This window comes from Haemaphysalis longicornis, unplaced genomic scaffold (assembly GCF_048455015.1).
Source record: "Haemaphysalis longicornis isolate Haplotype H1 unplaced genomic scaffold, Haemaphysalis longicornis Haplotype H1 scaffold_9, whole genome shotgun sequence".
NCBI classification, from domain to species: domain Eukaryota; kingdom Metazoa; phylum Arthropoda; class Arachnida; order Ixodida; family Ixodidae; genus Haemaphysalis; species Haemaphysalis longicornis.
Window position 1 is genome coordinate 131,194,032 of NW_027526460.1, and position 23,253 is coordinate 131,217,284.

A 23,253-nucleotide genomic window follows, 5' to 3' on the forward strand; every position below is an offset into this window, starting at 1 on the left:
CAGCATAAACAGGTTTTTTTTAGCAAGGAAAGCTTCGGGGTCGTTGCCCGAGTCTACCCCGGTGGCACTTTCCACACTGTTATGAACACTACAGGCGAGACAGAAAGAAAAACTGTGTATACAGGAACTTAGTTGCTACGCATCAACATCGATGCACAAGGAGGTCAAGGAAACTGTGCTGTAGGCACCCTATGTACTGACACAAACCTTATGTCGCGTACTGATGTAAACTTCATGATGTAAACCAATTTTTTTAGTGCAGGCACGGTGCAAATTTTTTCAATTTTTTTTCAATCTTTCGTACAGCGTTCACACGCCAGTACAGCAATGATCGCACAAGCATTGCCAGTCATGCAGACACGAGTCTGTTTCTCCCCACCACAATATTGTTTATAGGAACAACAACTGCATGATGCATGTACACAATAACCGGATGCGTGTGTATTTACAGAGAGACAGCCTACACACACACAAATGCTCAACAAAAATCAAGGACAGAGCTAATGAGAATAACGCACCACCCATGCCAAAAAATGCGTCATCACACCCGCACAATGATAGGAGGTTCCACGACACACACAAATGAAACCGTTTTGCACACTCCAAATAAACGTCATGGTATGCAATAAACGGGCAGGATGCGACAAAATAACGCTTTGACCTTACGCACTTCTAAACTGTGCACAAGACGACCGTACGTGTGACTGCCAAGCCACCGAAAAGCGGTTATCCGTAAGAAGAGCCAAAAATGAGGGTAAATTCTACAAAAACCTAAAGGATGGAGGCTCCAAACATTAGCACCCCCTTCCCCTCCGGCAAAAATAAACTGTGCATAGAGATCGGCAACTGCCGGTCACTATCACATGACCGATCAGTTGCAAAGTGCACACAGGTCCTCCTGAGCCCTAAAAAAGTTTCCAGCACAAGGCCTACCAGACAGAAAGCAAGGCTCGGTGCAGTGAAGAATGTTTGCCTTTGGTTAACACTAATTTGGCTGCGACTAACTCCTCTCTCTCTCTCTCCCTCTCTCTATCTGCCTGTTTCGCGACTGGTTGACTAAAAATAAAAAAAACAGACTGCTGCAATGGGTTTACGGCCACTTTTTAGATATGTGATTAATGGTTGAAAACCTCTAAAAAGCATTTTTGAAAGCCGTTCGGTCAATTTACTGCGTATTTCCATTGGCTACTGGGGCCAAGGGGATGGTACCGCACAAAAATGTTTAAACATAATAACCTTCATCAGGAATGACTAACTTAGGGCCTGAAAAAAGTCAAAAGGAGTTCTTTGTTGACAAAATCCTCAGTGAGGGTACGACCTAGGGTGATCCACAATGCCCGCCCTCCCCATGGCCAAAGACCCTTCCTGTGCCCATTGCAGCTTTCATCAGCTGACATAGACAAGACAAAAAAAAAAAAAAATCATGATTTACTTAGTAACAATAACACTGCCTAGCGACTCATGACTCCTCAATTTCCTAGCCCGTTTTTCTGCAATGCTGTAGAAAAGAGCAACAACCAAAACATTTCCTTACCATCAACGCCAACAACAATCTAGGTGACAGCACAAAACTGGAAAGACTACATTTCCTATCTGCTCATGCACAGTCATACATAAAAAGAAACATAACAAAAGTAGATGGCAGTTTTACAAATGACGACTGAGTGTAAAATTTTCCAACAATTTAAAGCCCTCAATCCTTGCCATGCAGTGTTCAGCACAGCACGACAAGCACACACTGACATTCGCTTGAAAAGCACTCCTGGATAGTAGCATCCTTCAATGCCACACTGATGTCCGCTCCTGCCTGACAATGGAGATCTTCAAGGAACCACTACGCCGAGATCACACGTCCGAAAGGAAGCAATGCTACTAAACAAACAATAACAATTGTTATTGCCATCAATGGTACACTCGCCCCCTCCTCCAGCACATTGTAGAAAAAGCCAAGACAAAAGCGGGAAATAACTGAGGCTGCGACAGCCCTACTTAATAACAGTGGCACACGATCAGGCGCACACGGCTCAGTTGTACCCACTTCTCCAGCTATTCGATCTATGCAGCGCTTCCTATGGGGCATAAATCTTCCCATTTCAACCAGTTTTACTGCATGTTTCTATCACCGAAAAACCCATACAGGCCTTGCTAATTATTACACCCAAGTTTGGTCCCAATGAAAAATCAACTGCGTCGCCTGCACTCACCTGGCTCGCAGCTTGCTGCACGATTATGATTTTTCAATTAATCACTGAAGCATAACTGGCCGTCGTCAACACAAAGCAGATTACCACTACGCTAGCTATTAATCAAAATGCCGGGATTTCATGCACTAGAGCTAATACAGCACTGCTTGGCACAATTCAATGCACAAAAATAGAAAACAGTGTCTACATCATGCCAAAGGCCTGCTAATTGCATCTTTTGGTAACCGTGCCACGTGTTGAAAATAGTTGAACACCCTAACCATGGCTTTGAACTATGGCTTTGTTTTGGTCACAGGATCTAAATTTTTTGACACCGAAGTTGCACTAAGCTCTTATAAATGTAGTCCCAAAAACAAAAGAACCTCCCGAAACCTCAGCAGTCACACGCTTCTTTCAGGGACTGAGCATGTTCAGAGGATCCTTATAAGCTGCTTGATTCCTTGGCCTCGCACCTACTTCATTACTGCATACACTGCACTGCAGTGGACACGAACTGCACAAGTGCGCATGTGTTCCTAAATTCAAAACAAGAATTTCAGCACACTTTGTGTTTCCTACAAAGAGGTTCCCATACAGCAAGGTACTCTGATAGGCTTTTGTTTTTTTAAAGAACAAAAAATCTTAGTAGGAGGCCCCTACTTCGAGGCGTTTGAAGCGCCTGTTCCTGGGATTGTCAGGTGAAGCAGAAGTGAGCTGTCAAGAGCCAAATCAAAACGTGTCTGGGCCACAGACGAGTTTAAGTCGTCCAGGCACTGTGTGTGAAATTTTCCAATGCTTGTACAGGGTCACCATAACGGCAAAGACGAATGCACACTAAAAGCTACGGGACGAAAGAAGGTTAGGCCTGATCAACTTTTAAAGATGGCGTACAGTCATGGTGGTTACGACAAAACGGGGATGCATCTTTGTTGCAGCGGTATAGGCGAGTGTGAAAGGAAAGGGGGCAATGAAAAACTCATTCTTGCATTGAATTACGATACCAACAAGATGAATAAAAGATGAATAATAAGGTAGATGAATACTTTCTTATACTGAGGCCAGTCTGAACAGCAAGCAGTGCAAAATAAAAACAAAAAAAGAGAGAAAGAAAGCTCTGTAAATATGAACAAACTTCTTTTTTCACACAAATGTGCAGGAGAAAAACCGGGACATTTCGGCCAATTCACAGCGAAACATGCAATTTGAAAGGACAGAGTGAGGAAGAAACAGAAGTCGGCCAAAACAAAGTTTAGCAATGCTGATGAGTGTGTCATGGAACGTCGTTTGACGGCCTGCAGTAAGCCAGCCTTTGGAACATACCATCAGGAACCGGTGGAATTTCAGCCACTTACCAAAAAGGCAGTATTAACTATGTACACGCAATGGAAAAAAAAAAAAAAAAAAAAAAGGAAAAAAAAAAAAAGGAAATGCTGAAAACACAGTCCAGTTTTGCGTCGCACCTCGAATAAATAGATGAGCAGGGCTACACGATGACAGTCTGTGTACGGTCGGGCACACAGAAAGGACGAAGATGGAGTAACCGGGGAGGTAAGTGCACACATTCGACACACACACCCTGCTTCTTATCCTTAAATTAAAAATGAAAAGTGTATATCATACCCATGATTTCACATGCTTTGTGCGTTTTAGAAACAACCACACCAGAGTGCAGTCATCAGTTCTTCCTTTCCTTCGCTGCGTGGGGGAAATGCACTGTTTGGGTAATGCAGCCAAATGCAGGTCCAATCGTCAGCCCAAACACTGCGAGTGCACGGGACAGTCTGCTGAGTAAACCGGCGGTTTGTGCAAGAAAACGAGTCCGTCACGACGGCCTTGCCAGGAGAGCAAGAAGGCGTGCGTCGTCTTCTTCCAAGGAGGCAACCAATCGCACCCGAAGCCCACTGTTTTGAAAACGAAACCGGGAGTCCGTCCAGACAGTCACGGGGGAATCACCGCACACACACGCACACACACACACAGCTGGCTGGAGAAGGCGCTGTCACCCACTTCCGTAGCTATCGTCGGTCGACGGAGGCGGGGGGGGATCAGAGCGAGCGCTTGCCCTTGATCTTGTCGATGATGTTGCATATCTTGAGGGCGGGCCCCAGCTTGAGCCCCATGTACTTCATCATCATGTCGCTGTTCAGCAGCAGCAGGGCTCGGCCGTCGATCTCCTGCAAGGGGGGCACAACCACACACACGCACACTGAGCACTGACATTGTCTGTCTCTAAAGCACGTTATTTTCCTTTTTCTCTTTTTTTCCTTCTTCCTTTTTGCTTCCTTTGGTTGCCTGCTGTGTCCCTTATGTTATATTATTTACTAATCCCAAGTAATCGCATATTTGATCGCTCTTCACTCGTGTTACGTGTTGCTTGCCTGCTCGATCTAATTTATTGCTTGCTATATTCATCGGGGGTCCTGTTGCAGCTTTTAACTTTTGGACATTCACCCGTATGATATTACTTTAAGTCTTACTCGGAATCACTAATAAACTGAATCCGAACTGAACATCGGTAGGCCTCTACAGAAAGGCAGGAACCGGTGAAAGCATGCGGGATCCCAAAGAGGCCCAAGCAACGACATGTACACACTGGGCAGTTGATATACGAGTGGCTGGTCTGCATGTCCTTAGCAGCGGTGCAGTACTGTAAATGACTCTCAGTCAGCGGAACAAACGATTAGTTTCAGAAACATGTTCCTGGCAAGCAAGAGAAAAACGGAGGCCATGAGTGCCGTGAAACAGAAAGTTAGTTCTGCCGGTGGCCGAGAACCGGTCAAACTTCTACGCATGGTGGCAACTTGGCATTGATGAAAAAAACCATTCAAGTTGACGACATTGAGTGAATTCAACCCTGACATGTTCGTGGCTAATAAATGCCGTTTTAGTTTTAAAGCAGCTGTCACTGTCACCTATTTCGGCCGGCTTAAATTTGCATAATTTCTTTCTTATTTTCCGGACTTCCGATTTTTAAGAGCTCGCTTGAAGTCCTAGCTGGCTAGATGCGAATGAATACAGTAACCAATGTTTTCACAAAGGGCGCATCATTAGTGCTGCTGAAGTCATGGAGCGAACCCTGTAGTTCACTGTGGGCATCCGTTGCACAACCTGGCCCTGAAGTTTCTGTGGACCCCACTACCTCTGGAGACTAAAAGGTCACCCCCCCACTTCATGGCACTCGGAAAGTAACACTCCAGGAAAAGACACCTCGTAGCACGACAGAAAGTAACACGCCAGAAAAACACACCTCGCACCTACTCATATGTATTGGCCAAGACGATGGCGCTCAAGAAGTAAGGCCACACGTAGATGGAAAAATAAAAGATGTGAAGTTAATAAGCACAAGCAGATGAAACGCACGGTTGTAGGACACAAACAAATGGTAGAAAAAATCAAGCCAGAAAAGGAAACCGTAAAAAGAGGGAGCTATGGAGAGGTAGAGCGGAGCAGGAGAGGAGGCGGCCCACTGACGTGTCTGCGAAAGAGGTCCGAGTGGGTGGCCAGGGCAGCGTCCAGGCTGGAGATGTAGCGGATGACGTCCTCGATGCTCCACTCGGAGGCCGGCCCCGTGGGTGGCGGCCTGGGCGCCACAGGGGCCACGGTGGAGGAACCCACGGGCCTCTGCGGCCGCTCCGCCTGGTGGTTGGTGGTCGAGCTGGCTGCAAGGGGGACACACGAGAGGAGGAGGCCATTATTGCACCCAGGCGGGGGAAAAAAAATGTCCACATTCCAGCATGTGCAGCCATCACCTTCGCCCTCAATCACGGCCAGATGTGCATCCGAGATATTACAATCACCTGTGAAGGCGGCTACAGAAGCCGAGTGTTTGCTTGGTGAGAGTACAATAACAAAAATGGGCTTGCAGCCATAAAAAAAATTGTGGTTGATTCCTCTGTCCTAGGAATCAGTAAAACGCAAAAGTGAAATGTACAGTGAAATTTGCAGCTGAGCATGATTTGAGAGTCGGCGGCTGTCTTGTGGGTGTGCGCAGCGAGTGGCGCCATGCTGGCGGGTTGCTTCCTCAAAGCTGTACTGGCGTCATTTCCATGACGGATATGATGTCAGTGAAATCTTGGTGCATCCCGGCATAAAACACCTTCGTGCTAAAATGTACAACCCAATAACAAACAACCCTAAGTATAACGTACTCTTTGGTTCTAAAGGTTGCTTCCCCGGAAGAAGACCCTGTGTGCAGGGGTGCATCCTTTACAGGCTGCTTGCTTCGTTGTGCTGGCATCACTTCCGGGATGGATATGAGGTCACTCAAATATTCGTGTATCCCGGAATAAAACACTTTCGTGTTAAAAACGGAGACAATCAGCTGGCAGCACCCAATGTCCTTACAATTACAAGACTGACTGGTTAGCACCCTATGACTCCGCACTGCCGCATCAACCCAGGCGAGTTGACGACAGGGGAGCAGCCTGTGTAACAGGAAGAGGGAGAGGTCGACCGAGAGGTGAGCAGCTGGAGGAGGGGGAAGAAGAGGAGGATGTGAAAGGACAATAACCGGACTGTTGTTTGTCCTCTTCCTGAACTCAACCCAAAAAAGGGGAACGTTACATATGGTGACCTTTCAAAAGGAACCACAAAAAACCCTGTTGCAACTGTAACAAAGCGAGCCACTCGGACAACAAATCGGAGCTCAGAGATGGAGAGAGAGAGAGAGGGTGGTCACCTTCTGTGTCGGTGGAGTTGCTGCGGACGCAGGGAATCTTTGCGGCAGGGGACGCCGGTGCTGGGGGCGTGTTGGGCGAGGGCGTAGTGCTGGCCGAGTCTGAAGACCAGCGCCGTTTCACGCCACTGCCGGCATCCCCACCCCCATTGTTCTGGCCGGCCGCATTGGCCGTCCCACTCACATTACTCCCGGGCCCAGTCCTTCCCGTGTCTACCGAGGACTGCTCCGCTGCTGCTGCATCAGTTGGCAAGGGGGCAGAAACAACGTCAATTTTCCTCGCCTTCAGGATGAAAGAATAAAGCGAATGAACAAATTCCACACACTCATTTCATTTATAGCAAGACATCCCAATCCTACGATAAATATCCGCCAAACAGCTGCCCCCCAAGTTCGTCTAGATGGCCACGCTGCCCAGACTTCAAACTTTTTGTAGTGTCCAAAAGAAACCATATTAACAGGTTTTACACGCCGGAGCTACACTTGCACTATGAGGCGTGCCACAGCGGAGGGCTAGGGAATAAATTAGCCCATTTGCTGACGAAATCTCATCACACAAGTATTTTTATTTCTTTCCTTCACCCACCAAAAGAATGGCCGCCCCAGCACCAAAGCCACACCCTCGGGCTTCACTCATTGGCCACTGAGCCACCAATTGGCTGTTTTGCCAAAGCTTTTCTGACATGGGACCAACTGCTGCCTCAGTATGCTCAAATGTAGTGGTCAGACTTGCATAATAGTTCTTGCTGCCTTCGAGAGTGCATCTCTTGGATAGTGCAGCAAAACCACAAGTAATAACGTTCCCACGAGCACAGCAAAAATACTTAGAAGTTCACGTGACAAAGAGCATGCTTTGTAACATGAAATTCCACATGGTTGCACAATTTTTCCAGTAACAAGCTTCAATTAAAGCTGCAGTATTTTTGTATGCCTCAGTCATCATATAGACCAAAAACACTTAATCTAAACTTACTTTTCAGCACACGGGTTATAAAAATTTGGCCATAATGGTTACACACAACACATTAGGTACCCTCAAAATTACGGGACTCACACAACAACCGCCTGCATTTTTATCAGCACACCCAGCACATTCGGCGCAAAACTACTAAGTGCCTAGTTTGGAAGAAAATGAAAGCGACTAATGGCCAACGTCGCCCCCTTCTTAAAAGAAAATACACCGCATGTTCCAGTTCCAAGTAAGGCCAACCATTTGTGACGCTTTGAAGGGACCGCGTTTAGTCCTTCTCAGGAGGCGTTTTTCCTAGAGGGGCACGACTAGCGTGCACTGTTACCACTGCGGACGTCGGACATTGGCACAGACGAAAGTTGGCTCTTACCCCTGATGGGGGGCAGGGGCCGGGCCTTGCACTTGGTGCAGGCGCCCTGCAGCAGGGGCTGGCTGGAGTAGAGGTTCTCGCAGCAGAGCAGCTCCTCCAGCAGGTTCTCCAGGCAGGTCCAGAAGGCCGACGCCTTGTCCACGGGGGGCAGGCGGCACGCGTGCACGGCCCCGTCAAAGTGCGCTGCACGGGACGCCACAGCGGTCAGCCACTTACCTCCGGGGACGGGTAGAAGCAAGAAAAAGCCATTCACCCCAGAAGCCACACCCAAGCATCCCGTTGCCGCTTGTGACATCAGCTCTGAGAAACGTTTGCACGGCTGTGCCACTCACTGTTCCAGATTAGGATAGAACACTGTGCTTCACTTCAGACACACTTCTCCTCCTACTGTTGCAACTGCGCATCGACTGGCCCACGGAAATAAGGCTGCCACGCAGTTCAGGCTTTCTGATCTTGGGAGTGTTGACTAGGCACAACGAGGGAGGTTATGGGGCTAAGGCCAACGAGATGAGACATGCTCCACAAGCTCCTTCCCTCTTACCCTACAACTGCACGCCGACTCTGCATTGTGGGTAGGCTCGCCGCTGCTGCCCAAGGAATTCACCAGCGCATCTGGGTAGTGATGCGACATACTTGGACGCCTGATACGTTTGAAAGTGTGCGTAATTTTAGGAAAAACTCTGCGTATCTGAGGTCACTACAAAACAGCATTACTATATGCTTCCGGTCTCAAACTTCAAAATTATTAAAAAAGTAGCTTACAAGTTTCCCAATAGCACTAGCTGATTCGAAGCTGAGAAGCTCTGCGCAAGCACTACCAAACAGTTGAAAGTAAGCACTCTGGGGGACACTGGTATATAATAATGTACCTCTTGCTGCATCCAAGTGATCTTACCAAAATGTTTTAAAAACCCGCAGGTGTCCCGGTTAGATGCCTCTCCAGGCTACAGCGCCCACTCCCAACGTTGCATTAACCCCCTACAAGATCCCACGATGTTAGGAATGGAGTAAGCAAAAGGTGCCCGCCCCTCATACATTTCTCCTGCTCTCTGTTGCGAAGAAGAAAAATACTCCGACTACACTGTTGTGTACAGTTGGCATCTGAAGGGTTAATTCACGCAACACAACATCTAAAGCCAGGAAAAACATCAACGTTCATCTTGCTAATGGAGAATTTGTAAATTGCTTTAAGTATCGCATCTTTACAAGCATTGCTGGTATTTGGAACACAGGTGGCTTCTTGTGGGAAAAACCAAATGAAACGTTTGTGAAAGAATTGCCTGACAACATTTTGTAGTACGTTTCAAATGCACTGTATGTTTGTTGTTGCTATAATGTCTGATGCACCCTTTCCTGCTATCTCGAGTATCAAGACAGCAGTATCTGAAAATAAATACCGTATTTACTCTATTGTAATGCAATTTTTTTTTTTTTTTTTTGCAACCTGAAGTTGACTTTCACATTACAATTGAATACCGAAATTCAAGCTGCCTAAAAAGAGCAATGATGCACCCAATTCTCAGTTCTGACCATTTCATGATCTATGTTGGCAACATGTGACAGAGCCATTTGGATCCACTACGAGCCAAAACCGGCTCTCTGTTTCTTTTTTCTTTTTCTTTTTCCTGCCGTGGTAGTGATGGTTTTGACGGCGTGCGCAGCACTTCGCCTTTGCTTTTACTTTGCATCATACTGCATGGAGGCCTCGATGGTTTTCATTGCCCTCAAGTATTGTGACTCCTCTTGCTCCCCTTGTGATGGCAACGTGATGCGCTCAGTGTGATGCCCCTTTCAAGAGATGCGCCGTTTTAACGGGCGAAGAAATCGGCAATTCCACTGCTGCCTGTAGACTCGACGTGTTGACCATCTGCAGATGGTGGCTCTAGCAGGAGCGCCTTTTCATGTATGAGCAAGGCCTGAAAGGTTTCCGTGGGCCACGCTACGGCATTCACAAATTGGAGAAGCGTGTTGCTGGTTTCATCACACAACGGTGCAACCGCCTTGGGCGGTCAGTGTTGAATTGATACAGGGCAAAACAAGTGATGTGGCTCGACAGATGGGCATACCATGAACGAAGTTCAAAGCGTCACAGGTGGGCGCCTCACCTAAGTACCTCGGCGGTTTCATCTTTTTTTAGACGTGACAAAGTTACCCCTCGTGTTACTTTCGCAGTCTTTATTTTTTCTTTCTGGATGCAATGAAAAGCCATCCATCGCGTTACAATCGAGTAAACACAATAAATAATCAAGAAGAAAACTAAAAGGGTCCACCCCCTCACCATTGATGACGACCTTTCCCTCGCCCCTGCGCAGCAGGTCGAAGACGCTCTTCTCGTTCAGCGCACAGTCGACGCACGCCTGCACAGCCTCACGAAGCACTCGGTTCATCGATCCGGGTCCAAGCTGTCGTGGGAGCTGAGCGATCTTGGACGGGTCCAGGTAGGGCCCACACGAGCACTGCTGGTTCACAAACACGCACACTGCGCAGCCCCCCACACAGTAAGGGGGAATTAGGTTGCTGTGTGTGAACTCCACTTTTTCCCAGCAACTCTCACAATTTGCACAACTGCCAAAACCATTTTTAAAGCGAAGCTTCCGTGTTCTCACTGATGGCGTCCGTAACTCAAAAATGCCTAAGTGAAAGGGGGGGAAAAAAAATGCTTCCGGTGGCGGAATCATGTAATCTCTCGCATTATGAAGTCAACATCTATCCGATTGCTCCATTTTGACATGGTCGGAGCGGTTTGGTAAATTTAGACGACAACCAAAGAATCCATCACAAGAGACCTTCGAATTCAACTATCATCATGTGATCGAGGGTGCATGATTTTTTTTTTTTTTTTGAAAGGAGAAAGCCTCAAGTGGTCCACTGTGCAAAATACTGGCGTCATCCAGTACGGAAAGCTGCTGCAAAGAGAAGACCAAGAAATGGCTGCGGCTTAGCTTGGCTAACCCTGGAAATGCTAAGCGAAAGCTCGGTTTAGCCTGGTTACGCCTTGGTTTAACTTGGTTAAGTCAATTTTGAGAGCCAAACGGCTCGCTCGCTGTTCCTCAGTCTCCGACGCTAGCTTCGCGTGATTGCGCTCCGGACCTCTCCACTGAAACAGCTCTCCCGGCAATATCCGTGGGGTGCTCAGACACCACTTGCCGACGAAAGCTCAAAGCTTCCTACTCCCATGCAATGCTCAGAAAACACGGCCCGGCCTGGCTCTCATCCATGGCAAAGCTCGCCCTGACTAGGCGAGCGCGGGGCTGCTGATCAGGTGGTCAGGCGGTGACAAGCTGCAGAAAGTGCATGCACCAAGAGGGTGGTGGCGGTAATGGCTAGTGCACGCAACGGAGCTCCCCTGCACTGCCAAGGCAATGGCGCAGCTGCCGTCAAATGAAGGTCAAACTGCTGGCAACAGAGAAACTCGGCTCGACTAGGTTAGTAGGTTAGGTTAGGTTAGTCCTATGGGAACTGAACCTAGAATCCGGAGTAGAAGCCGAGTGCATTGCCATGATAATACCTCAGCACATTGCCAGCAGCAGGACAAAAGCTAGCCTGACAGGTGACAGGTGAATGACAGGCGTGACAGGTGAATGTTAACAGGCGACGCCAGTAACGGAGAACACCAATTTCGGCAAAGCAGCAACATGAAGTATCACCAGTCTTTCTGTCAGAGAAATGCTGCTGACCCATCCCATTTCCACCTGTTTCCATGAACAACAGGTTCTTTCGCAGCCAGTGCTCCCGAGACATCTATGCTGTACGCAGACGACTACAGAGCAGTGTTCCTCACCAGTGGGGTTCTGCTTGGCAGCCACCGTGCTGGTGTCCGGCTCGGTGACCAGGACGTGCGGCGACTTGACCCGCTTCACCTGTGGTTGCTGCGGCTCTGGAGGTGCCTCGACAGTGGCGGCGCCACTGTTGCTGCCCCCATGGGAGGAGCCCCCTCCTCCCGGTGGAGTGGCAGAGTTGCCGGTCGTCACGGCCGTGCGCGCCCTCGTCACGGCAGCCACCGGTGTCGTCGCCGGAGAGGGGGCCACGGACGGGGTGGCGTTGCGAGGGGAGGGCACCCTCGGAGGCGGAGGGATGCTGGGCGAGCTGTGGTTGGCCCCCACCGCGCCACCGCCGCTGTTGCTGCTGCTGCCCGCACTACCTGGCCGCGCCTTGTACTTGGCCCCTGCACAGGGGAGGGGGAGAGGGCACTTGTCACAACCACCCGCCCGGGGGGAAATCGTGCACGGTTTGCCAGCAGGGAGTGCAAGACATATCGCCGTCCAACTCTGTTCCATAGAATACCTCCAATTGCTGCCTTCCAATCAACATGCATCCAACCGTCACTGCCACGGAGGCCAATCACGCAGCGAAAGGCAGCAGCGTTAATAATGCTCAGTGCCCTTTGGCACAAATCCCATACTGTGGTCATTTTTTCTGCACTTGTAGACCAGTGAGAACCGTGAACTGAACCACCCTTTCACCACTATCATGTAATCAAAAATCCACGTTTAAACTACTCTTTCCAAGAAAGACGTAAGTACACAGAATGTGCTGACAAGTTACACAACTTTTGTGCACACACACACATGCACGCACACACGGTTAGACAACATGAAGCCCTCTGCTGAAGTGCACTTTTCTTTAACTTTCAGGCATCCTTCTGGCCTCCAGCAACTCGCAACATCCTGACCTTCTTCCCTGCCCTGCACCGTCACATCTCAACCCCTTCTGTGCTGCTGCGAAGTGTTCACCCAGCCCCTCTAGCTCTGTGAGCTCTCTGGCACCAAATCCCTCATAGGAGGGCATATGATTCCTCTATTGAGGAGCTAATGCGGCATGCCAATCTACTTTACACCTACTTATCTGCTACAGCTGCAGGAGAAACAAGATTGCGATAACACGCCCCTCTTGCACAAAATGTTATCTTCATGTCAGTCGGCCCTTTCACACAGTCATGCCCCGGTTAATAACAGTAGGTACACCAAGGCTCTTTTATGACCTACAGTCAAAAGATTTATCAAGGGTCAACACACAAGCTGCTGCCATGGGGTACTGCCAGTAATACACTGATAGATACTAACAAAAAGGGCCAGATAACACAGCAGTGATTGGTCAGTGAGCCTTCCATTGGTACCATAGCTCACAAAGCACTCTTTGCTGGTGGCTATCAGTAGATACCACACACAGAGGAAATTTGCATGTTCTCTGTCGAATTGATTGTAGGGTTTAACGCGCTGATGCAATGCAGGCAATGAGGCGCGCCATAGTGGAGGGCTCCGGATTAATCTTGACCACCTGGAGATCTTTAACGTGCGCCAAAATCTCAAACACCCGGGCGTTTTTCGCTTTTCGCCTCCGTCAGAAAAGCAACCGCTGCGGCCAGGAATCGAACCCGTGTCCTCATGCTCAGCAGGGCAACGCCATAGCCACTAAGCCACCGTGGCGGGTGTGCCATAAAGTGCCATAAAGCGTAGGGGTTCACAAAGGACACGAGTAATTCTCTTTTCCCTCAAAAACTCGAGACTTAAGTTAGGGGGTCTGTAACTTAGTTGAGGGCACAAGCTACGCGGCAAACAGGGCAGCCCCGCAGGACAGTTCCCCCAGGCCTTGAACGCACCCTTGTTGCCCGGCGGCTGGAGCGGGTGTCCCGAGAGGCGGCACCATCCGACGGGGAAGATGTCGCGCGAGTCGTAGCGGCACCAGTAGTCGAAGGCGCCCCGCCAGCCGTCGAAGGTGACGAACAGCATGTCGTCCTTGACGGCGCCCACGGTGGCCGGGCAGATGAGGTGCGGGTTCTTGCGGTCCAGGGCCTCCAGCTTCATGCCCACGCGGAAGTCGTTGCCCCGCGGGCTCGGGGGCTCTGGCTTGAAGTAGGCCTCCAGGGCCAGGTCCGCCTTGTTCAGCGTCTTCAGCAGGAACATGGGCCACGATGAGGCGTTCATGCGGAACCCCAGCGGAGGCTGCAGCATGCCACCGGACCGCTCACAGTGGCCGATGGGCTTCACCTCCTGCACAAAGGGGGGGGAGGTGCGTCGGCTTAGTGCAATCGGCACCAGAGTAATGGAGGGGGGCGTCCATCCATCCAAGGACTCCCCACCCCCATGTCTTTAAACCCACTCGGCTTTCGGTGGTCCTCAGCATGAGAGAACCCACAGTAGGATGCCGAGCAGGACACACGGAGTGCCAAGTGTCCTCTGCCTCCAAGCTTGTAAGGACTCGGAGGACGACGAGTTCAACGCCTCGAACGCCCACATACCACGTGCTCCAGTCAGACATTAAAGCAGCAGTGGCAGCTTAATTATAAATCTATGTACTACAACAAAGCTGTTAACGTTATGCTTTGGTCAGTGTGTTCTTTGACCCTGTTCTGTTGCCTGTGTACAATGAAGCGAGTTGTATCCCACTGCGAGAACAACCAGTCTCCGACATGGGGGGGGGAAAAAAAAAGAAAAAAAAAAAGGAAGAAAACATGAAAGGCACTGCTCAACATACTGCACTTCCTGCAGACCCTTAGATACAATTTTGGGGGCAACAGACCATTACCACTGGTTGCAGTGGTCCGACTCTAATGAGACCTCCTAAACAGAGAAATGTTTTTGTTGCCAAGCCAGCAAATGCCCCAAAAAACTTTGGGTTTCACGAATACCCCTGCTACACTCGCGTCTCAAATGCCTTCGAACCAAATGTCGTTCTACTCAAATGCGAATGTTATTCGACGGTTTTCCAACGGCATTCAGTTCAGATATGCTTGGAGTCCACTCAAGCAGGATGATCGTCACAGTCAACATTTGAAGCCCCCAAATGCCTTCACGACACTAATGTTTGCCCCTTCGTCCGGTGTGTTGAGGAAACTTTCGGAAAATTAATATCCAAAATAAAACAGTAAGTTTACACAAACAATTTAACAATTTCGTTGCGCAACTGATTTTTCTGAAACTTGAAATACTGTTGCAAGCTTTACGGACATTATGCTCTCCGTACCAGCAAGCGGACAGCAAACACTTTGAAAGCAAATCCTAATATGGAGAGAGAGAGAGAGAGAGAGAGAGAGAGAGAGAGAGAGAGAGAGAGAGAGAGAGAGAGAGAGAGAGAGAGAGAGAGAGAGAGAGAGAGAGAGAGAGAGAGAGAGAGAGACTGCTAAATTGCACTTGTAACTAACTTTAAAACACGAGTGATGACATTTTCATTGCGAGGTTACCTAGGATTTTAAATTTTCCCTTATTGCATGCAAACAGAACTTGACAGCAACAGCACCACTGCAGCGTGGTGAGTGACTGTTAAAGGGGTTGTGAAGATACAACTTTGTTCAATTCAAAAAGCTAGCTTTTGGAGTTATACAGCTCTTTTCCAGCCACAAAAGACACTTTTTATAGGAAAATAATGCGAGAAATATTGAAGAACTTCTAAATTTCGCAGTACTGTGGCGTACTACCAGCAGGAGCAACTTTTTCTGATGTAATGACTTACCCAACTGTGTTAAATTCTCGCCGATGAAACTGTTTGAGGATGACTGTGCAATTTAGATTTCTAACTCCTCTGACGTTCAAAATCTTCAAAATGACCTTAATACATCACTAATTGGTGCAATAACTGGTGTAGGCAAATAAACGTTTCAAAGTGCAAAAGTATGCAAATAACTCGCCCGACTGACAAAACAAACGCTTGCCTGCATTTCCTTGATAACAATTCCCTTGCTCTCTGTTAATTGCTGTCAGAGTACCTAGGGGTTCACATTTCTAACAACCTTTCTTGGAACACCCACACAGAATATGTTTTAAACAATGCTAACCGCATGCTGGGCTACTTATGCGGCAATTTTTCTTCCGTTTCTACCTCTCTTAAACTCACCCTGTACAAAAAACTTGTTCGCTCCAAATTAGAGTACACATTCGCATTATGGGACCCTGATCAGGTCACGCTCACCCATTGTCTGGAATCAATTCAAAATCGGGCCGCTTGCCACATCTTATCGTCCTATTCACATACTGACAGTGTTTTGTCAATGAAAAAAAAAAACAAAACAACCTCCCTGACCTGTCAGTGTGCCGTAAATGTTCGCACCTGTGTTTATTTCACAAAATATATCACCATAACCCTTACTTAAAAGAACAACCTATTACCCCGCCTCGCCATATCTTATCTCGAACGGACCATATTTGCAGTCGGCTTGCCATCTTGTCGTACTAACCTATACAATAGAACCACCTCCAACGCCGCCATCGCATCGCTTACTGATACAACCCTGTTCAAAACTGCTGTATATAATGCCTATTGTTCGTAGAATGCCAGAGCAGATTGTGTATTGTTTTGCTGTTGTGCAAATAGTGCACGTGCATTATTGTCATACGTGCATCTGAACCATTCCACTGTTGTAAAAACTGCACATTCTCTTCTCCTATGTTTCACCACTCGTTTCTGTTGCGCCCTATGGGCCCTGAAAGTATCTGTAATAAACAAATAAATAAATGTGGGTCAGCACTAAAAGCATAATTACTATGCTAACTGCACGTTAGCATCCAAGTTGTACACCCAAACAGACCTAGGGGCGCCACTACAGTCGCCCAGTCATGTTTCCTGGCACTGACTTGGCGGCCGCCAAATGTACTAGCAAGAAATGGCCGAACAGTGCCCGGAAAGTTGCCACTGGTTGATCCATTTTAAGTGCAGAGCACTTTAGGGGCTCACCTTGTCATCGTAGCTCGCTCGCTGGACCCAAGTAGAGCCACAGGGCATCCCGTGGTAACGTGGTCGTTCAGGGCGTACCCCAGAGGCTCCAAAAGCCAACCGGTTTATATAGTCATACGCATTCGAGACTCGTGAACCGCTGGCGGTTGTCCTACACTTCCCCGGTGTTTAGCGCAAAGAAAACTATAGGTACATTTGAGGCAAAATACACGTAAGTAACCAGCAGTGCCCGCATTCATTGTCACACGGGCACTTTCAATCGCGATCGAGCTCGATCCTGCTCAAGCTCAATCCCGGTTTCTCAAGCGCGATCAAACGAAAGCGGCGATACTTTCATCCCCGCTGAGTAATGGCACAGAAGGTGACAACTCCAACTAACGCCACAAATTGTGTCAGATAACTTGACCCAAATAAGCGTTCGGTAACATTTACATAGTTACGTATACCTACGACCGCGTGAAGTTACCAGACGCCGGCTGCAAGTACATTGTTAGCGCCATCTGGCTTACACAAGTGCAACCGGTGCAACTTCTCGATCGCGATTGAAATGGGCCGTGTAGCAGTGCGTCGGGCGCGCTTGAAAACTCGATCGCAATTCACTTCAATCGCGATTGAAAGTGCCCGTGTGACAGGGGTATTAGTTATGAACGCCCGTTGTGTTGGTTTTTATGATAGTAAGCGAAAAAAAGTGGCGGTGAAACGCCGGCACGTGCGGGACGAAAAGCAAGCACAAAGAGAACAGAACTCCCGCTTGCGCAGTTTCAGGCAGGGGGCGCGCGAGCACTGCAAAGGTGGGAAATTTGAAATGCATTGGGTGGTAGCAGTGAGCGGATAACGGCGCTAGAGCCCATTGTGGCAAATCACTGCTCTGCACATCCGACAGCTTTCACATTGAGTGGAACGGCTTTAGTTTTCAAAGTATGCCCTCGTGCAGTTTATATTCTTTCTTCATAGTTTCATGGTTCTGAAAAGCCTGTACAATTGCATTCAATAAATATGCCTACAGCTACTTTTGTCCTCTCTGTTTCTTAGTGCCTCCATTATCTGTATGAACTTTGTCATAAGATTGTTAGCTCCATTATCATGAGAAAGCGGTCTCTTTAATGATCTAAACTCATATTTTCTCTTCCTGGCCCCTTTAAATCTGTCAGCTGACATCGAAATTGCTGTGAAGCACAGCGGATTCCGAGCGGCACTTGAACACCCTCATTTAAGAGAAATGATGCTTGCACAGGCAGCACTGTGGATAGCCACATAGCACTGCTGAAGAACAAATTCGAAGAGCAACAACGTGTGCAACAGAAGCGCCTAGGTGCACACAGTACACAAGATTTAGGCCAAAAAGCCAAGACAAAAAAATCCAGGGATGCTAGCCCTGCCATTTCAAAAGCAATGTGATTATTTAGTTTGATTCAATGTGAACTGTGATCCAAGTAAACTGTGATAATTTTGCTTCAACCAAGCCTTGTGAGTACTAATTACCTGCTCCCATAATGATCTCTTTTTGCTAGAAAAAATAAAATGCTTGTTTAAGATATTTCCCTTTTTTTGAGTGTGTTACGAATCTAGTGTAACTTATACCCGCTGATAAAGCGTTGTCTTTCCCTTGTGGAACTTGGCCTAACTGCTTCCTCATTTTAATAATCTCGCCAAGTTTAAAACCAGGAATTTTATGATGCACTTGCACTTTTTGATATTGACCTCTGACATTATTGCAAGCAAGTACCATTTGCCCAACTATCATGCAAACACCATTGTCATCTTGAGCAGAAAATAAACTTTACTGAATGCAACACAACCCGCGGGTAGAAACTGATACACAGAGTACCGAGTGCTCCTTACTGTTTACTTGCTCAAAACACACCTGGAACAAACTAAGGATAAGGAAAAAGAACAAAATGAAAGTTGCAAAGAACATAAGCACAATCAAGAGACCAACTTTCAAATAATACACCATGATGACACTGCCCCACGACCAGTGTGCGAGCGTGTGGAGTGTTATGCTGTCGAACAGGGTGATGGAATCCATCACAACTGTCTGATAACGGCAAAGACCTTTTGAGTGCACATGATGAGAGCAACTAGTTTTTTTTTCTTTTTACACTTTCTAGTATTTTTTAGGCTTTCTAAACTAGTTTTTTACAGACTTTCCTGGGGTGTGTGTTATTCTTCCCTCACCCATTGTTCCTTTTTAACGCCAGATGAGTTTCGGGAAAGTAAACAGTAGCACTTTGTAGTCTGCGTGTTCTTTTTAACCGGCATTGTGCCATTCTTAGTAGCGTTCCACTTTCTGCCCAGGATGAAAGACAAATACGGTTGTTCATTTTTGGGTTTTATATTTTATCAAAATCGGGGTGTAAAAATCGGGGAGTAAAAATCGGGTGCTACTTTGCAAACTAGTAATCAGGGAGAAATCGTTTTTTTTTTCTGTAAAACCGTTCTGAAATTAGTTTTTTTTTTTTTTCGGGTTAAATCTACAGATCTACTAGTAATAAATGGTTTATTTTATCAGTTAAAGTTACTTAACCCTAAAGCATTAAAATTGGTGTTTGTTTGAAGCTGGTAATCAAGCAGGATATCAAGGTGTTCTAGCAAATACTCTCCGAAATTTGGCGTTTGTTTGGAAATGAATCAGTAATGATGGCAATAAAGAGCATTGAAGAAATGAAACATTTTATCCACCAAAAGTTGGCCACCGTTTTTTACACATCCATGTTACTGTAATTATCACCGGCATGCGCAACATGTCGGTCTCCATTTGAGACCTGAACGATCGTTGAACGTATCTCAACCGGGAAAAAGTTGTCTCAACATCACACCTTTCAGTAACCAGGCACAACAATGTCGGAGTAGCATTTGCCAGACTGGGGTAGCGAGCGAAAGAGCCGTGCCAATACTCAATGTGTTCGAAAGCTGTGTGTGTGGGGCGTTCTTACAGCCAGTACTGGTCGAGAACAGTGGACCGTCACCCCATAATTGTGCAGATCGCTACTTTGAGAAGGTCCGTTCGGGGAGAAACCGGATTATTCCTGATTCTCCTGAAACGTTTGGGGTGTAAAAATAGGGTAAAATAAGGTTTTGCCCGAAAACAAACAACCCTACATACGAAATAGCTGCCCTTGTCGCCTCATTCACGTTGATAGGGCTAGTGTTCACAGCACATGCACTGCTGACTAGGAGAGCCCTTAGGCACTTGCAGGGCATGGTTTTTAACAACAGTGAAAGCTCGTTAATTCAAACTTCAATAATTTGAATTTATAGATAATTCAAATAGTCAGCCAAGCTCCTATAGAAGCCTATGAATAAAAAAAAGTCCGCTGATTCAAACGTGAGTGGACTCCCCCGTGAAAAATTCGAACTACAATGTGCCCTGTTTCGTGCCTGGGGTACGGCCACAGAAATGCACCCGCTGCCTACACACGATGGTGCATTGCTTCCAGAACGTAGTGAAAAATGCAGAAAGAAAATACAATTGGGTAAAACCAATTAAAACCCGCATGGTGGACGTGTTCGAAGACATCTTCTTTGCAGATTACGTCGGTGCGAACGCGAGTGCAGGGCTTTGTGGTGTGTTGACAGATGACGACATCATTTCTTAGGTCAGAAACACAAAACCTGTCACTGCCAGTGAGTAAGAAGAGGAGGAGGATGCAACACCAGTGTGGCCGTACACTCAAATGTCGTGGTAGGATGGAATACTGCCCGTCTCTCCTTCAGTTTTGAAAAAAGGCGAAGAGGAGGCCTTCTGCCATATGCGCTACTAAAAGCAAAAAGTGCTCACCACTTGCTTACAGGGCAAAAGGCATGCAGCAATCACCGAGTTTTTCAAGGCACAAAATTATTGACATGTCTTACTGCTTCCCGATCGCCATGTACAAGTGTTGTTCCTCACTTTCGTTAATGCACACTTTCATTAATTCTAACTGAGATGATGCGCTTTGAATTAATGACCTAAACTGTAGTAGAGACACTACACTTACAGCATGATCCATACATGACCAACGCACCATACGTACTTGGCCATACATGACCAACGCACGCGAGTACAGAGCCCCTTGAACTGTCCCGGCTCCGTCGATAACCCAGACCTGCTTCAAATCACCCCTCACCTGCGAATCGACCAGTCGCCAGAAGTCGTTCTTGTTGTCCCCTCCGTCGAGGCGCAGCCGGAGGCGGGGCCCTTGGATGCCCACCACGGTGGCGATGCAGGTGGAGGTCACGTTGCGCGGGTCCTGGGCCTCCAGCTTCATGCCCGCGCGGAACTCGTTCTTCGGGGGCACCGGGTTCTGAAACAGCACAAGGGAAAAGAGAAGTGAGCGTGCTACTTGCGCGTTCACCAGTGAACTCAGTGTGGGTCACCGATTGTTCACTAAAAACAGACAAATCCTCACTGGGTCAGTGATGCACTAGCAAGCAGACTCGGTGGCAGGTAGACAGGCCGAAACTTTCCGCGTTTGGCTAGCCCAGGAAAGACTTGTTACAACATGACCTCCACAGGCCGACACATTTTTACAAGGCACCAAAATGGAACCCCTACTCTTTACTGCTCACAGTGCACTTGCAATGCAGGCCAGAGCTATAAGCAGTGCAGTGGGTGACCCCATGCAACTTGCCTGTTTGAAACATGTTGAAGGCGCTGGCTGCGAGTTGGTCTCCTTGAGGTATTCGTCCCAGTCGAAGTAGCCTGCAAGACGGACACAAGACGTCCAACGTGAGCTCTCTCTCCCTCTCGCTCATGGGCAGGCAGATCTTCCGACAGACATGGACGCCACAGGGCACACATGCACGCATCCAGTCTTCCAATAGAATGACCATGCCCCCTTTGCCATTCCAGGACTTTCGGCGCACCCGCTTGGTGGCACTGCACTGAAATCAGCTGCTCAACAATATTGCCGCCATCAGTTTCTGCACCCCAAACTTCCCCTAGCAATGTCCGTTGTTGAGGTCTACGGCCCACCACATTTTCAGCCACACCATAAGCCAGCCAAGAGGGGCCAGTTTTATGAAGCACAAGGGTGGCTTTGCCGTTCAAATGGAAGTGCTGATGACAAAGACAGAAGCACAATCTGACATGTCTGGTAAGCTTTTCTGCAGAATGCTTTTTCTCAGCACTTTTCCACCTCAAGTTTAAGGCTCGACCAATACAGTCCAGTTTATACGGTACTCCAACATCCACAGCACATGATAATGTGCATTTCGGTCATCTCTACTACTGGTACAGCATCAGTACATTTCAGTCGTCTCTAGCACTGGTACAGCATCAGTGTGCACCGCTTAGTGACCAGGATACCACACAAGCAAAATGGAGACGTGTCACGCAACGAGCCCCCTCTCAGAGACGAGAAGAGGAGAGAAGAAGAGGAGGGGCGGACCCACCGGAGCTCTCGTACTGGTACTGGATCTGCGTGTTCTGCGGCCGTAGCTTGGGCCGGTCCGCCGAGGCGGCCATGTTGGCGGGGTCCCGGTACTTGTCTAGGCACTCGGTGCTGCAGAACTCACGCAGCTGCCCATGGTCTTCCAGGTGCACCGACGCGCCCCGGATCACAATCTCGCACAGGGCGCACGCAACCTGCAACATGACGTTCGCAAGGGCCACGTGCTCACCAAGACTGCGCAAGTCTGCACTAACCACATATACAAAGCTCGAAATCGGGCAATGCTCCCAAGTGAACAACGAAAAACAAAGGTCTACTGGACGAACAAAGCCCCACTGATTACAAACACTCAACCGCCTCAGCAACTTCGAAAATGCAGAATGGGCATCACGGCTTGCCACAGTAATATGCCCTCCAGAATACAGGCATTGCCTCTGTGGCTACTCGATGAGAGATGGTGAGGCAACAGGCACCAAACCTACGTCAACTGCATGTGGACATTCGATAATACGGTCGACTAACCACTCACAGGCTCTGAGAGATGGTAGCAAGCGCCTAGAACGGGCACTCCCGACTGCAACCTCAGCGATCAATGAGTCTTCTGACCCACCCTTGAAAACCATTCAAAGGGGGTGTGGAACATGGCGACGCAACTACAGCGACATTCTAATGTTTCAGTCGGCTACAATGCACTGCACACAACAATGCCAGCACAGGGAAGACGACTCCTGTGGCCCAGTAACCTCTTCCTCACGCAGTCTCAAGCAAGCACTCCATGATCTGCCCAGCGATTCCACATGGCAAGCTCATGGATTTGCCCGCTTTCACAAATGCGCGGCTTGTTCTAAATACAACCTTCAGCAACAAAGCCTTCTCAAGTTGTTCGCCATGAGGGGAGAGAAAAAAAAAAAAAAAAAAAGCTCACCTGCTCCTCAAAAGGCTACAATGCATACTACGACCAGCAAACACAAGCATCTTTTATGTAAGCAACATTGCACAAGCTGGCAACACTA

At 48.1% G+C, this 23,253-nt stretch overlaps 1 protein-coding gene across 6 annotated transcripts in view; it reads right to left on the reverse strand.

The window, feature by feature from the left end:
• Nucleotides 1–368: 368 nt before the first annotated feature.
• Nucleotides 369–23,253, reverse strand: part of Scm (Polycomb protein Scm) — a 55,712-nt gene continuing 32,827 nt past the window's right edge. For 5 of the 6 annotated variants that reach the window (XM_077684415.1, XM_077684416.1, XM_077684418.1 and 2 more), the window contains 10 exons: nt 22,242–22,434; nt 21,479–21,549; nt 20,975–21,151; nt 13,798–14,188; nt 11,980–12,363; nt 10,477–10,677; nt 8,199–8,381; nt 6,862–7,095; nt 5,655–5,842; nt 369–4,357 (listed from right to left, as the gene is read on the reverse strand). In XM_077684415.1, coding sequence (XP_077540541.1) covers nt 4,229–4,357; nt 5,655–5,842; nt 6,862–7,095; nt 8,199–8,381; nt 10,477–10,677; nt 11,980–12,363; nt 13,798–14,188; nt 20,975–21,151; nt 21,479–21,549; nt 22,242–22,434 — 2,151 coding nt within the window. In that variant the 3' untranslated portion in view covers nt 369–4,228. The remainder of the gene's footprint in view (nt 4,358–5,654; nt 5,843–6,861; nt 7,096–8,198; nt 8,382–10,476; nt 10,678–11,979; nt 12,364–13,797; nt 14,189–20,974; nt 21,152–21,478; nt 21,550–22,241; nt 22,435–23,253) is intronic. The other variant, XM_077684417.1, reaches the window with a different exon arrangement.